Consider the following 13,055-nt stretch of genomic DNA (forward strand, 5'->3'; position numbering starts at 1 on the left):
CAGCATAGCGAAGCTAAGACTTTTTCTGTCTGAGGAGGTTAGGAAAGAAAACACAGTCAACACCTATTCTGATGGTTTCTCTCTTTATTCTCTCATGTTGAATCTCATCATACTGTTCTCTCTCATGTTGTACTCTGTTGTTGCTCCCCTACATTGCTCCATCCTATCATGTCTTTCCCTCCCCACCTTGGTTTTTCGAGACAGGGTTTCTCCATGTAGTTTTGGTGCCTGTCCTGACTCTCACTCTGTAGACCAGGCTGGCCTGGAACTCACAGAGATCTGCCTGTCTCTGCCTCCTGAGTGCTGGGATTAAATGCACCACCACCATCATGTCTTTTTATAGTTTATATATCCCAACAAACTCTTTCAGGCAATATAAGAGTTCTAATTATCCAAGAACACCTGTAGCCCTCATTTGGGGCTACAGAGTCAAATTATTTTCTGTAGCCTTGACTAGTCAGAATTTATTTTTACAAATTGAGGTCAGGAATGGGTGCAAGGACTTAATCATTTGCCAGCTAGCAATAATTGGACTGTCTTTGTATTTACGACTTAGCCAGATAGTACAGCTGTGTGTCCTTGTGACTTAAAACTTGGAAACGTTTATCTAAAAAACCATTAGCAAGGCACCTGGTCTAATCTAAAGCTACTTTGAAGCTTTCTATCAGCTAATAGTGAACAGCTATCTTGGCAGCTGGGGAAATTCAACTATTTTCCTATGTCGATCTGAGCTGTGATCTAAAGCTGGTCCTAAGAGTCTCACAGTCCTCATGGAACAATAGGCCCTGACTGCGTCAAAATTATACAGTGTCTTCCTGACAATCCACAGATATAAATGCCCAGAAGACCAAGATGTTTTCAAGAGATAAACACACTACAATACAGGCAGTGGGAGACTCCCCACATACATATACATTATATCAGATAACAGGTACAGCAGAAGCAAAAGGTATTCTGGAGTCTGTATTCTTGTAAGCCTTGCTTGAATGAGATACACCCATCAGAGTTTTTCTTCTGGTGAGCTGACACCTGAACTTCAGTTCCACCTGCTGTGCCCCTGACATGGCTACTGGCTACCAGCACATACACCCTTGCATATGGTTTAATTATATTGTGCAACACCCTGTTGTGATGCTCATTGTTAGTGATGTTTATCATTTTCTTGGCTTAAGTAAAAAAAAAAAAATCAGACACTAGTTTGTCCTTTACTGTGTTGCAAACAGTGGTCTTGGAGAAAACCAAATGGGAAAATTATATAGGTCTTAATTTAGACAAGAAATTGATTTTTTTTTCAAGTATTGCTGTAGTTGGACTTCTTCATCGGGATCATTGGCTTCCTAATAATGACACAAAGACTTGTTATTAATTATGAAAGCTCATCCAATAGCTTAGGCTTGTTTCTAACTAGCCCTTATATCTTAAATTAACCCATTTCTGTTAATTTACTTTCTGCCTTGTGGCTTTATTACCTCATCTCTGTAGTACCCATCCTGCTCGCTCACTCTGCATCTCCCTGGTGTCTGCCCTTCTTCCCAGCGTCCTCTCTGCCCTGAAAATCCTGCCTAGATATTGGTCATTCAGCGAGTGACACATCTTCACAGTGTACAAAAGGATTCTTCCACAACATAGTACATGTATGAGTAGATGAAAACTTTAATCCTGGAAATGCCTCTAGTATTTTAAATTCACTAATTACTGGTTTGAGCCAGATTTGCTTTCGAGCTTAAGAGAAGTATCTTTCTCTTGCTACCAAAAGCCTTCTTTTGATAAACATCATTTTATTTATTTTATGGATCATGCTGTTGCCAATTATACCTAGTAAAGCTTGTGTCTAACCTAAAGTTATAAAGATTTTATCTAGAATTTTGAGGCGTTTGACTAATTGACTGATTTGCTGGTTGGTTGGTTTGCGGTAAGATTTTGCTGTACCCTAGGCTGGTCTTAAACTTGACACAGTCCTCCTGACACAGGCTCCCCAGTATAGGGGTCACAATTGTATACCACCATGCATGACTTAGCCTGTGTTTTCTTTGTGCTTTATAGCTTCTTTTTTGATACTATAGCTAGTGATCAATCCTTGGGCCCCGTGTATGCTAGGCAAGATCTTTACCACTAAGCTACATCCCCAGGTCCAGTTTTATGATAAAATTTTAGTTCATTTTTACAAGATGTCGATGAAAATTACAATTTTTGCCTGGAGATTTGTGCTTCACTAAAAACTCTCCTCTGTTTAGTTGCCTTTTCAACTAAAGCCCCAGCTGACCACATGTGTGCAGATTTCTTATTTTGCCTTTTAGTTAGCATGCAAAAATGACATTTGCATTCGCTGTTTGTTTTGTTGATCCTCCCATACTCTCCTTTCCGTTCTTCTGCCACCTGTCACCCTTGCAGTCCCCATAGTCCCTGTTCCTCCTTAATGTCACTGTGTTCCAGTACCCTCCATGCTTCCTTAAAACCTTTTTCCATCTCGTCCCCTGTCAAGTTCGTGACATACCCATATTTACACCCATATATAAAAATTAAAGGCTAGGGCCCACATATGAGAGGATATGCAGTATTTGTCTAAGTCTGGGTTGCTTCAATATAATTATTTCTAGGCATCCATTTTTCTTGAAAATTTGGTTATTTCATTTTTCATTACAGATGAAAAAAATCTGAATGTGTACATGTGCCATATTTTCATTATCTCTTCATTTGTTGAAGTCCATGTAGACTGGTTCCATTTCCTCGCTTTTGTGACTAGAGTAGCAGTAAACAATGATGTTCAGGTATCTCTGTGGTAGAGTATAGAATCCTTTGAGGATGTGCCCATAAGAGGTGGTAAAGCTATGTTGTATGTGGTGGTTTTATTTCCAGTTTTTGAGAAGCCTACATACTGATTTGCATAGTGGCTCTACCAGTTAACACCACAGCCAGCAGTGCAGAAGGGTCTCTAGCCTTCCACATCCTTGTCCTAGCATTCATCATTGTATTCTTTAGTGATTCTGGATAGAGTGAGATGGAATCTCAGTGGCTAAAGATGTTGAACACTTAAAAAAATGTATATTGACCTTTGTGTTTGTTTTGAGAACTGTGTGTTTGGCTCATTAGACCATTTGTTGACTGACAGTTGGGGAGGAGAGTGGTGGTTAATTTTAGCAGTATATCTATTTAAGATTTTCTCCTGTTCTCAAGCTGTCTTTTCACTCTGCTAACTGAGAAAGCCAGGAAAATACCATGACAGGCTCCTAATAATTCACTTAAGAACTAGGCCTCAGTTCCTGCCTCTTGAAACTGAACAGACAGTTTCTGAGGAAGCCACGAACAAAGGTCAATCAATCTTCAACGCCCCTGACAGCAGGTATAAGGGAGATAGCATGTACTAAGCCTGGGCCACTGGGCCAGCCCCTACAGTCAGTAGCTCAAGGTAATAACCAAATAAGAACAAAGCCTGGGACTTGTCCAGGCTTGTGTAAAATTGGGAAAACTGTAACTGTCACCAGCCCCTGCTAGCCCTAGCCAATTAGAACAGACTAATATGATTGCCACTCATGTAAGCCAATCATATCTGAGATGGCCCAACTGTCCCTGAAACTCCTCTTAGCTGTGCTTAAAAGGAGACTGCCAGCTTCTCTCAGGGTCGCCATCTTGCCTTTGTGTTGGATGGGCAGCCCCAGCATGCTGGTACCTTTACTCTCAAGATAATAAACTCTTGTTGATTGCATATATGGATGGTTGTCTTTTGTGGGACTTCTCCAGGACCCTAACACTAACAGTCTCCTTTTAAACTTTCTTTAACACTAACAATCTCCTTTTAAGCTTTCTTTAAAAGTCAAGAATCATTTTTCAATGTGTTTCACTTTTTTCAGTCTTAAGAAGAAATGCCAATACTGTTTTTCTCTTTGAACATACTGATGTTATAAGTTACCTTTTATAATACTCAACTGTAGCTGAACTACACTCAACCACTTTCCTATTCCAAGAGTAGGATCTAGTTGGCCTTGGGGTATCTGTCATCCTGTGCTTGTTTTCCTAATACTTTATGGAGCATTTGGCATTATAATGTGGTACATAGTTTTGCCAGTGTCAATTTAGCTTGACTTACAATGTTCTCTTTGTCAAGTAGACTGGATGTTCCTGTTCAGAATATTTGTGCATTTAACTCGAATGTGTCCCGAGCATTATCATCTGTGATTATATAATGTATTGAACCACTACTGATAAGCATGTTTGAAAATGTATTTTTCTGAGATCTAAATCAGATTTTTTAAGCATTAAAAAGGGCAGGTAACTTTTTAAATTTTCCATGAGTGAAACAACAGAGAAAGGGGAGATTGTAATTGTATGTAGGGTTCTGTGTACACTAGGTAAATAACAGAAATTGTAGACAGTGTTTTCTGATATGTTTGGCATAAAAAATGAGAAATAAAACAGAATAGAAAAGCCATGGCCCTACATAAAAAGCTTTAATCAATTTTACTGGTTTCTAGTAGAACTTTTAGAAGTTATGTTAGTGTGTGTATGGTGAGGGGGGTTCTTTATCTGTTCATCTGTTGATTATTACCTAGGTTGGTTGATGTGTATGTGTGTATAGCAAGAGGGGGGTCTTTGTTCATCTGTTGTTGATTGGGGACGGTTCTTTGTTCATCTGTTGATTATTACCTAGGTTGATGTTGGGGGGGGTTCTTTGTCCATCTGTATATTATTATCTAAGTTGATGTGGTGGGGGCAGGGGGGGGCTTCTTTGACTGTTTATCTGTTGATTATCACCGAGATTGGTGTAAGGGGTTTCTTTGTCTATTCATCTGTTGTTTAGTACCTAGGTTGAGTCCATTAGCCGTTGCAGTTAGTGTTAAGATAAACATGAGCATCCAGGTATCACGTTTGTAGGCTGACTTTGGTTCTTGTGAATAAGTGGTGTGACTAGGTTATATCATTCTGTTTTACATTTGAATGGGGGGGCACTTTTAGTACACTTGACAGTGTGTGGTGGGGAAAAGAACACACTCTTCCCTGCATCTTGGTTTCTTCACCTGAATAATAACTGAGAACTTCGTTGGGAGAAATAAATTAAGTAATTTACATATTATATATACAACCCCAAGCAAAATAATTGAATATTTTAGTTTGTTATTTTTAAAAAAAACTGGATTTTTGTGGCTCTGGACTTCATAATAACAAGTTTCACTTAACCATTTTATAATTGTTCACAGAAGGACAATTATCTGTTTTAAATTAAGACAGATTTAAGATCCCCTAATACAGATTTATATTTAATTCACTAAAACCTTACTTATAACCCAGTTGCCTTGGAAAGTTCCTTCTGCCTTCAAGCTCTTTACCAAATGACCTGTAGGACTATATAATCATTTTATAGCTAGAGACCATTGTGAAGATAGTTGCATTTATGAATTAAAAGAGGAAAGTGGCTAAACTAAACCTCTACCAAAAAAATAGTAAGTTCTAAATGATGTAAGCCATCTACTTAAAATATCAGTAGAAATTACTGGAAATTCTGAGCACTCTCTTAGAGTTTGATATTTGTAATAGGAGTTTAAATTCTATTTTAAAATATTACTAACTTCAGTCTACCTAGACATGCCTTGGTAATTAATTACAATTATAATTTATTGTACATAAATTCTGTGATTTTTTTTTTAATTCTGTGATTTTTTTTTTTTTTTTGATTTTTCGAGACAGGGTTTCTCTGTGTAGCTTTGCGCCTCTCCTGGAACTCACTTGGTAGCCCAGGCTGGCCTCGAACTCACAGAGATCCGCCTGGCTCTGCCTCCCGAGTGCTGGGATTAAAGGCGTGCGCCACCACTGCCCGGCTAATTCTGTGATTTTTTTAAACTTGGGTGACATGTATCTTTTTCATTTATCCTGTTTCTGTTATTACTAATAACAGGTTTCAAAACATTGTAGTTTCTGGGTTTTGATAGACATCTGTTCTATATTTCCTGAAGATTGGGACAGAGAGAAATTACTTGAAGCTTGGATGTCCAACCCAGAGAACTGCTGCCAACGGTCAGGTGTGCAGATGCCAACTCCACCACCAAGTGGGTACAATGCCTGGGACACACTTCCTTCCCCAAGAACTCCAAGGACCACACGCTCTTCGGTCACCTCTCCAGATGAAATCAGCCTGTCTCCTGGGGACTTAGATACCAGTTTGGTATGGCTTAGTGTACTTCCCATAGCTTCGCTTTCAGTCTTTTGACTTTCAAACTATGTGGTACCGTTCCATGGAGTTCATATGCTTCTTCAGAACTTTAGTCACTCCAAATTTGTAATAAATATGAACGCACCCTTTGTCTTATCTAGGAACCATTATATTATTGCAACTGAATGTTGTACCTTGCTTTGTTTTTTGTTTTTTTGTTTTTTGTTTTTCGAGACAGGGTTTCTCTGCGTAGTTTTGCGCCTTTCCTGGAACTCGCTTGGTAGCCCAGGCTGGCCTCGAACTCACAGAGATCCGCCTGGCTCTGCCTCCCGAGTGCTGGGATTAAAGGCGTGCACCACCACCGCCCAGTGATGCTTTGAAGGCTCAGTTATTTTCATGTTTTGGTAAATTCTTATTACCACAGAATGTTTTTGTGATCTCTGAATTATAGGTTGAAAAGCAAAATATTTTCTCACTTCAAAACAGTTTGGAAAAACTATGTACTATATTTTCACCTAAAAGTATTTAAATATAACATACATGAAATACTAAAACTTAGTTTGTAGTATGCATGCTTAACCTAAAACATAATTTTTAAAATCATTTGCTGAATGCTAATTTTTAAAGCATTTACAGAGTATTTTTATGATCATTTGCTTGTTTTAGCAAAGCTTCTGAGTTGGTCATTCAGTGCATTTCCTTAGTAAACGTTTCTCCTTTAATGGGGAGCAGTACTGCCTAACCAGCATACAACTGGTGGGCTGTGGAGGAGATATGCTTCTTGAATGGTTTAGTCACTCCAATTTGTAATAAATATGAATGCACCCTTTGTCTTGTCTAGGAACCATTTAGGAAAGCAAAATTCTATTCTGTAATTGACATTTTAACATAAAGTTTGCTTCTTATAAGTCATGTTAAAAGGTAACATAGTTTTGTATCAGACTTCCTTGCATGAAGACTTTACTTTGTGGCTTATTTTGGGGGTGGAGGTGAGGTAGGAGGTGCTAGCATTTGAACTCAGGTGCTCACCCCTGCTAGGTAATCACTGTACCACTGAGCTACATTCCCCAGCCCACGCTGCCACTTTAAAATCCTGAATTTCTGTATTCAAAGCACAAAGTTGCTCTGTTTCCACAGTGAGCATACAGTGCAGGACACACACTGAAGTGGTCGTCGTGTGCCTGTGCGATCTTGCCCTGAGTAGATGCTAAGGATTTGTTTCTTGTGTTTCCCTTTCCTGCTGCACAGTGTTGCTTAATAAGGAAACTTAGTTTGGTTTTTGCATTAAGACATTAAATGCCATAGCAGATACAAAAAAAAAAAAAGGCAGTCATGATATTTATTATTCAGTCCAAGCCAGGCACTCTTAACAGACTTGGTAGCATTGGAACATTTAATTTTCTAAGATTTATAATTTTTGTCATTAAACTATTGAAGAAAATGACTGTATTGCTTCTCTTCAGAGTATGACCCTATTAAATCACTTCTCTTGTTTATCTCTAGTGTGACATTTGCATGTGCAGTATTTCTGTATTTGAAGACCCAGTGGATATGCCCTGTGGACATGATTTTTGTAGAGGATGTTGGGAGTCGTGAGTATATGAGCGGCTTATTCATCTCTCACTACATGAGAGCACCTTTGGTTTGGTCATGACAGTGTTGGCTTTCAGTGTTTAATGGTGTGGATCATTTATATTGGTTTCTGAGCTACACTGAAATGTACAAAGAATATTTTGTCTTTCCTCTTTGACATCAAAGTATATTGATGTCTAAACAATTGTATTAGTATTTTTGTTTATATTACACATAATATAAATTTCAGATGTAACCTCAATATCAAGAATCAGTTTCTGTCTTCTATCCCAAGAATTTTAAGCATTTGTGGTGTCTGAATTTTTTAAAGCAAATAGCTTTGAAAATCTGTAAGAATGCAGATATTTGAAATTCTTTTTTGTTATTCCGAAGTCAAATGCCTATGCTAGAGATTGGGTGTGTATTACAATGGAAATTTTATTTTGCTTCTCATGTTTTTCTCTCATTTCCTCTTTATTACCTTTCTTAGATTTACACATTCTCATTATATGTTAACTTTATAGTTGCACTTTTTGAGAGAGCTCGTGAAACAACTGAAGACAGTATAAATGAGCAGTACAGTATCTTACTATCTCTGTGTGGAGCGTTTACCCACCAACCCCACAGTTCCTCCGAGTTTTCTTGAGTGCGAGCAGCAGGAAATATTAGATAGAAGGATTTAGATTGTGGAGATAATCAGAAAATAAAGTATAGCCTCAAGAGGGCCTGGAACCTATTCCAGTGAGCCCTGACTGTGTCTGCCCCAGGGTATTTATAGAAACGCCAAGGGATGGAACAAAAGACCTCCCCCCAGCACAGCCAAATGCAGACCATCTCAGACACCTGCACTCAGGCCTGTGGTCCAATCATCCTCTCTATGCGGACCTGCTGGGTAAAGCCAGGAGGAACCTGAAAACGGGCCCCCACATCTCTGGAGGCTCACAAAGCTTCATTTGATGATTGAAGCAAAGTATGTCATAAGTGTCTAAAAAATCTTTCATGCTTTTTTCATGGAATATTGGGTATCAGTGTAGGGTTCTTGGGAGCATTATGTGAGCGAGAAAGCAAAGGCCTGGCAGGTTTTCTGCATTTGTTTTTCGTTTTGTATTGCTTTGTTTTACAGTTTTGCTGTGGTGCAGTTGACATGTATCAACCTATACACTTAAACTAAATTAATTCATAAATTGAGACATGTATATACCATGAAACAGTCACCACAATCAAGATACTGAATATCTCCGTGAGCTTCCCAAATGTCCTCACTGGAGTGGAGCTAGCTTAGTGAGTAAAATGGTCGCCCAAGCATAGCAAGCCAAGCTCAGTCCCGGGAGCACACACAGAAACGTCAAGCATAGCAGCATGCATTATAGTCCCAGTGCTAGACAGGTAGACAAGTCTTAACCCTGGGGCTCCCTGGCCAACCAGTCTAGCCTCATTTTTAAAAACTAGCACTCTAGTTCCATGACATTGGGAGACTGTCTAAAAGGAGGTAGATGATAGTGTTTCTAGAATAACTCTGGAGGTCATCTGGCCTACACACACACACACACACACACACACACACACACACACACACACACACTCCCAGTGTGTGCCTGACACACACAAATATGCATATATGCATTAAAAACTTAACCATTTCTCCTTGAATCTCTCCTGTACACATTTCTCCCTCCCTCCACCCATGAATTTATATAAAACATCCTGATCTGTATACTGGTTTCGTTTGTGGTGCTTGTATGTTTTCTGCAACAGTAGGGAGCAGAACTTCAATGGGAGGAAACAAACTGCTTTTCAAAAAACTCCGAATAACTAAATATTCCTGGTTTTGTTTCAAGTTTTAAGTATAGACTAGACTTTTTAGTCTACTAGGATCAAGTCAGTAGAGCTGATACAAGTAAAGTAGTTCACAGGGTCCAAACCCACAGCCTGAAGCAGTCTTTGACCCGGTTCTGGAGCAGGTATTCAGTTTTAAAGTGTTAACTGTACTATTTGAGGAAGTGTTAACTAGGTTTTACATTTTGTGGTTGTTGAACTTGGTTCCTATGTGAAAATTAACCTTGCTTGGGAATTACTTGAATTTTTTTAGCCTTTTTTGAACTTGCATGCATAACTAGTGTCATAGGAATTAGTCCCCATTCCTATCAAAGACTAAACAATCAAGGTTTTGGTAAGATTTAATACTTTGTTCCTGTTTTCCTTGTCCCTGCTATCTAGCACTGTCCACCTGATTCAGGACAGCTCTGGTCACATCAGACACCAGTAAAACAAATTGTGTGGCTGATATATCAATTTCAAAAGATTCTTTTAAAACTAATAGCAGTCTGGCCAGGGGGATGATAACTTAGCAAGTAATGGCGTTGGCCTCTAAGCCTGCGGGCCTGGATTTGCTCCCCCAAACCCGAATTATGGAAGGAGAGGAATGGCTGCTGCAGGTTGTCCTCTGGTCTCTACGTGCACACTGGTGTGTGTGCCCCGCCTCCACACACAAAGAAACAAATGGGAAGATTTTTTCAAAGCATTCTTTCAGCGGCACATAGAAAAATGAAGCTTGGCTTTAATGAAATGCAGTGTGAGCCTGAGAACCTCCCGTCGACTTTACTCTTCCCATCTTCCCTACATTGTCATTGCAGCCAGATGCTCTGGGGAGCTGTGCCAAGGAATGAAAGACAAGGAAATTTTTCTTTTCCACCCACACAGATACATTCTTCTGGATAGTAAGGCTTAAACCTCATGTCTAATGCCGTCTTTCTAAGTCTCCCTTGATTTTTTTCTTCCTAAGTACAGTGAAATTAATAGATAGCACTAAAGGAAGAAGACATCAAAAGTTATTGATCATAATAACCAGGCAGTCATAATTTAGTTGCTTATTCTCCATTTGTTTTCTCTAGAATTGTTAAATAAAGTATGATCCACAGCTAGAAGGTATCCAAGTTGGTAGAATGCTTGGCTAACATGCGTAAATTCCAACCTTAGTATAAACCTGGCCTGCTGGCACATGCCTGTAATCCCAACAACACATATGAAGTAGAGGCAAGAGGACCAGAAATTCAAGGACATTCTCAGTTAGTTATATAGCAAGTTTGAGACCCTCCTAGGGGACGTAAGAGCTTGTCTAAAAAAAAAAAAAATTTTTTTAATCTATTAAAATCCAGACTTAAAAAGTTTATTTCTTGCTTGTATATACATGATATTAAATAACTGTTATAACACCTTCTAAAACATACAGATTCTTGATCAATACCAGGTCTTTTGCATATATTTTACTATCTCATCTGTGTAACAGCCCTGGGAAGTACATATTAGTATCCTCATTAAAATATGATGAAAATAAGGCTTTTATCATTAAAATAAATTGCTAAAGATCATTAAAGACTAAAATTTTTCTAGCTCAAAACGTTTTGTGAATGAGTTCATTCACCTTGTACTTCTTTCTACTTTGCAATATGCCTTTTTCTTATTACATCATTAGTGTACATAGAATATAACATAGAACTCATTTTAATATTCATCTAAATGAAATATAAAGGAAAACATTTCCTTTTAAAGAGTATGCTCTGAAAGGGGTTGGGGATTTAGCTCAGCGGTAGAGCGCTTGCCTAGCAAGCACAAGGCCCTGGGTTCGGTCCTCAGCTCCGGAAAATTAAAAAAAAAAAAAAGTTGGGGCTGGAGAGATGGCTCAGAGGTTAAGAGCACTGGTTGTTCTTCCAGAGGTCCTGAGTTCAATTCCCAGCAACCACATGGTGGCTCACAACCATCTGTAATGAGATCTGGTGCCCTCTTCTGGCTTGCAGGCGTACACGCAGGCAGAACATTGTATACATAATTAATAAATAAATCTTTAAAAAAAAAAAAAGAGTATGCTCTGTACTCCATTGCTACTACAAAAAACTTCATTTATCTCTGGTTAATTTCCCTTGTATTTAAAGGGATAAAATATCGAAAATTAAAATGACCTTTCTAGGTCACTCAGTTCTGAGTTTTCTTATGTGAAAAATGTTTCAGATTTTTCAAATGACAAAGTAAAACAAATAGAAACTTATATAAAAAGTGTATGTATGTGTGTGAGAGAGAGGTGCTGGAGCAAGTACTGAGTGTTTTAGGTGATAATCCATGTTTTATTGGTATGCTCTTTGTTTGTTTGGCTTGATTGTAGTTGGTCTGGGTTTTAGATTTGGGCAGGTTTTCACTCTAATGTAGTCTTAGGCTCCCTTGCAAACTCGAAGCCCTCCATCCAGCCTCAGCCTCTCGAGTGCAGTTACAGTGAGCTAGCTACCACATGCAGCTCTGGCAGAGAGCGAGGACTGCAGAGGAAACACAGGTCTTGGTGCATGCTAAACATAGACCATTGCACTGTATAGCTAGCTCTTGGTGCTATTATAACTACACTCTCACAGAAAAGTCATCAAAAAGAAAAAAGTTGTTAGGTTGTACAAATAACTTACATCCTCTCCCTTTTCTCTGTCAATTGATATTCTAACAGGTTTTTAAATCTGAAAATTCAAGAAGGTGAAGCCCATAACATTTTCTGCCCTGCATATGAGTGCTTTCAACTTGTGCCTGTGGATATTATAGAAAGCGTAGTTTCTAAGGAGATGGACAAACGCTACCTACAGTTTGATATTAAGGTATGGGACCAGTTTACTAAGCCTGTGTTGTACTTTTATAAACATAATGGTATTCTCTATTTCCAGAAAAAAATGCATATGTGAATGGTGATAAAAACTTTGAACCAGAGCACCATTGGAAAGTTAAGCCCCACAAAAGAGCTGTTTACTAAATTGCTTGTCCCATTTTTACAAGTGATCGATGAAAATAGCATTCATAGTTCCTACTCTTCCCCACAACAATATTTTATATTCCTGAGAAGAATATTTAGAAACAAAATTTTAACTTGGAAATTAGTAATTTTTATTCCAAATAATAGTTTAATTCACTAAATTATAATTTTTTATCTTTTTCCTATCTTCTGTTTTCATTTAGGAGTTAATCAGAAACATGCAAATTACTCTTTTTTTGTGTGTATGTAACTTAAAATTTTTATTTCAGTTACTTTGAATAGATTTTTCTTACTCTAAATACTATTATGTAATCGTAAAAAAATAGGCCCAACTCTTTATGTATTATAATACTGATTTTTATGTATTTATCAAGATGACATTTAGAAATTTATTAAAATATAACCTGTAATTATACATAAGTTTCTGCTTACATTTAATCAAAAGAGTAGCGCAGTATGTAACCATTCTCATGTTAGACATTTTATGCAGATAATTGCATTTTTACCTTATTATCATTTACCTAGTTTTAGATTAAAGAAAAAAAGTTTTGAAAATCATTC

At 38.1% G+C, this 13,055-nt stretch overlaps 1 protein-coding gene across 7 annotated transcripts in view; it reads left to right on the forward strand.

Annotated features, from left to right (window-relative positions):
* The window catches only part of Ankib1 (ankyrin repeat and IBR domain containing 1), a 120,224-nt gene that overhangs the window by 58,878 nt on the left and 48,291 nt on the right, over positions 1-13,055 (forward strand). For all 7 annotated transcript variants that reach the window (XM_052719901.1, XM_052719904.1, XM_052719905.1 and 4 more), the window contains 3 exons: positions 5,946-6,154; positions 7,646-7,734; positions 12,198-12,342. In XM_052719901.1, the coding sequence (XP_052575861.1) occupies positions 5,946-6,154; positions 7,646-7,734; positions 12,198-12,342 (443 nt within the window). The remainder of the gene's footprint in view (positions 1-5,945; positions 6,155-7,645; positions 7,735-12,197; positions 12,343-13,055) is intronic.

This window comes from Peromyscus californicus, unplaced genomic scaffold, assembly GCF_007827085.1.
Source record: "Peromyscus californicus insignis strain IS unplaced genomic scaffold, ASM782708v3 Scaffold_6__1_contigs__length_162567912, whole genome shotgun sequence".
Lineage (NCBI taxonomy): Eukaryota > Metazoa > Chordata > Mammalia > Rodentia > Cricetidae > Peromyscus > Peromyscus californicus.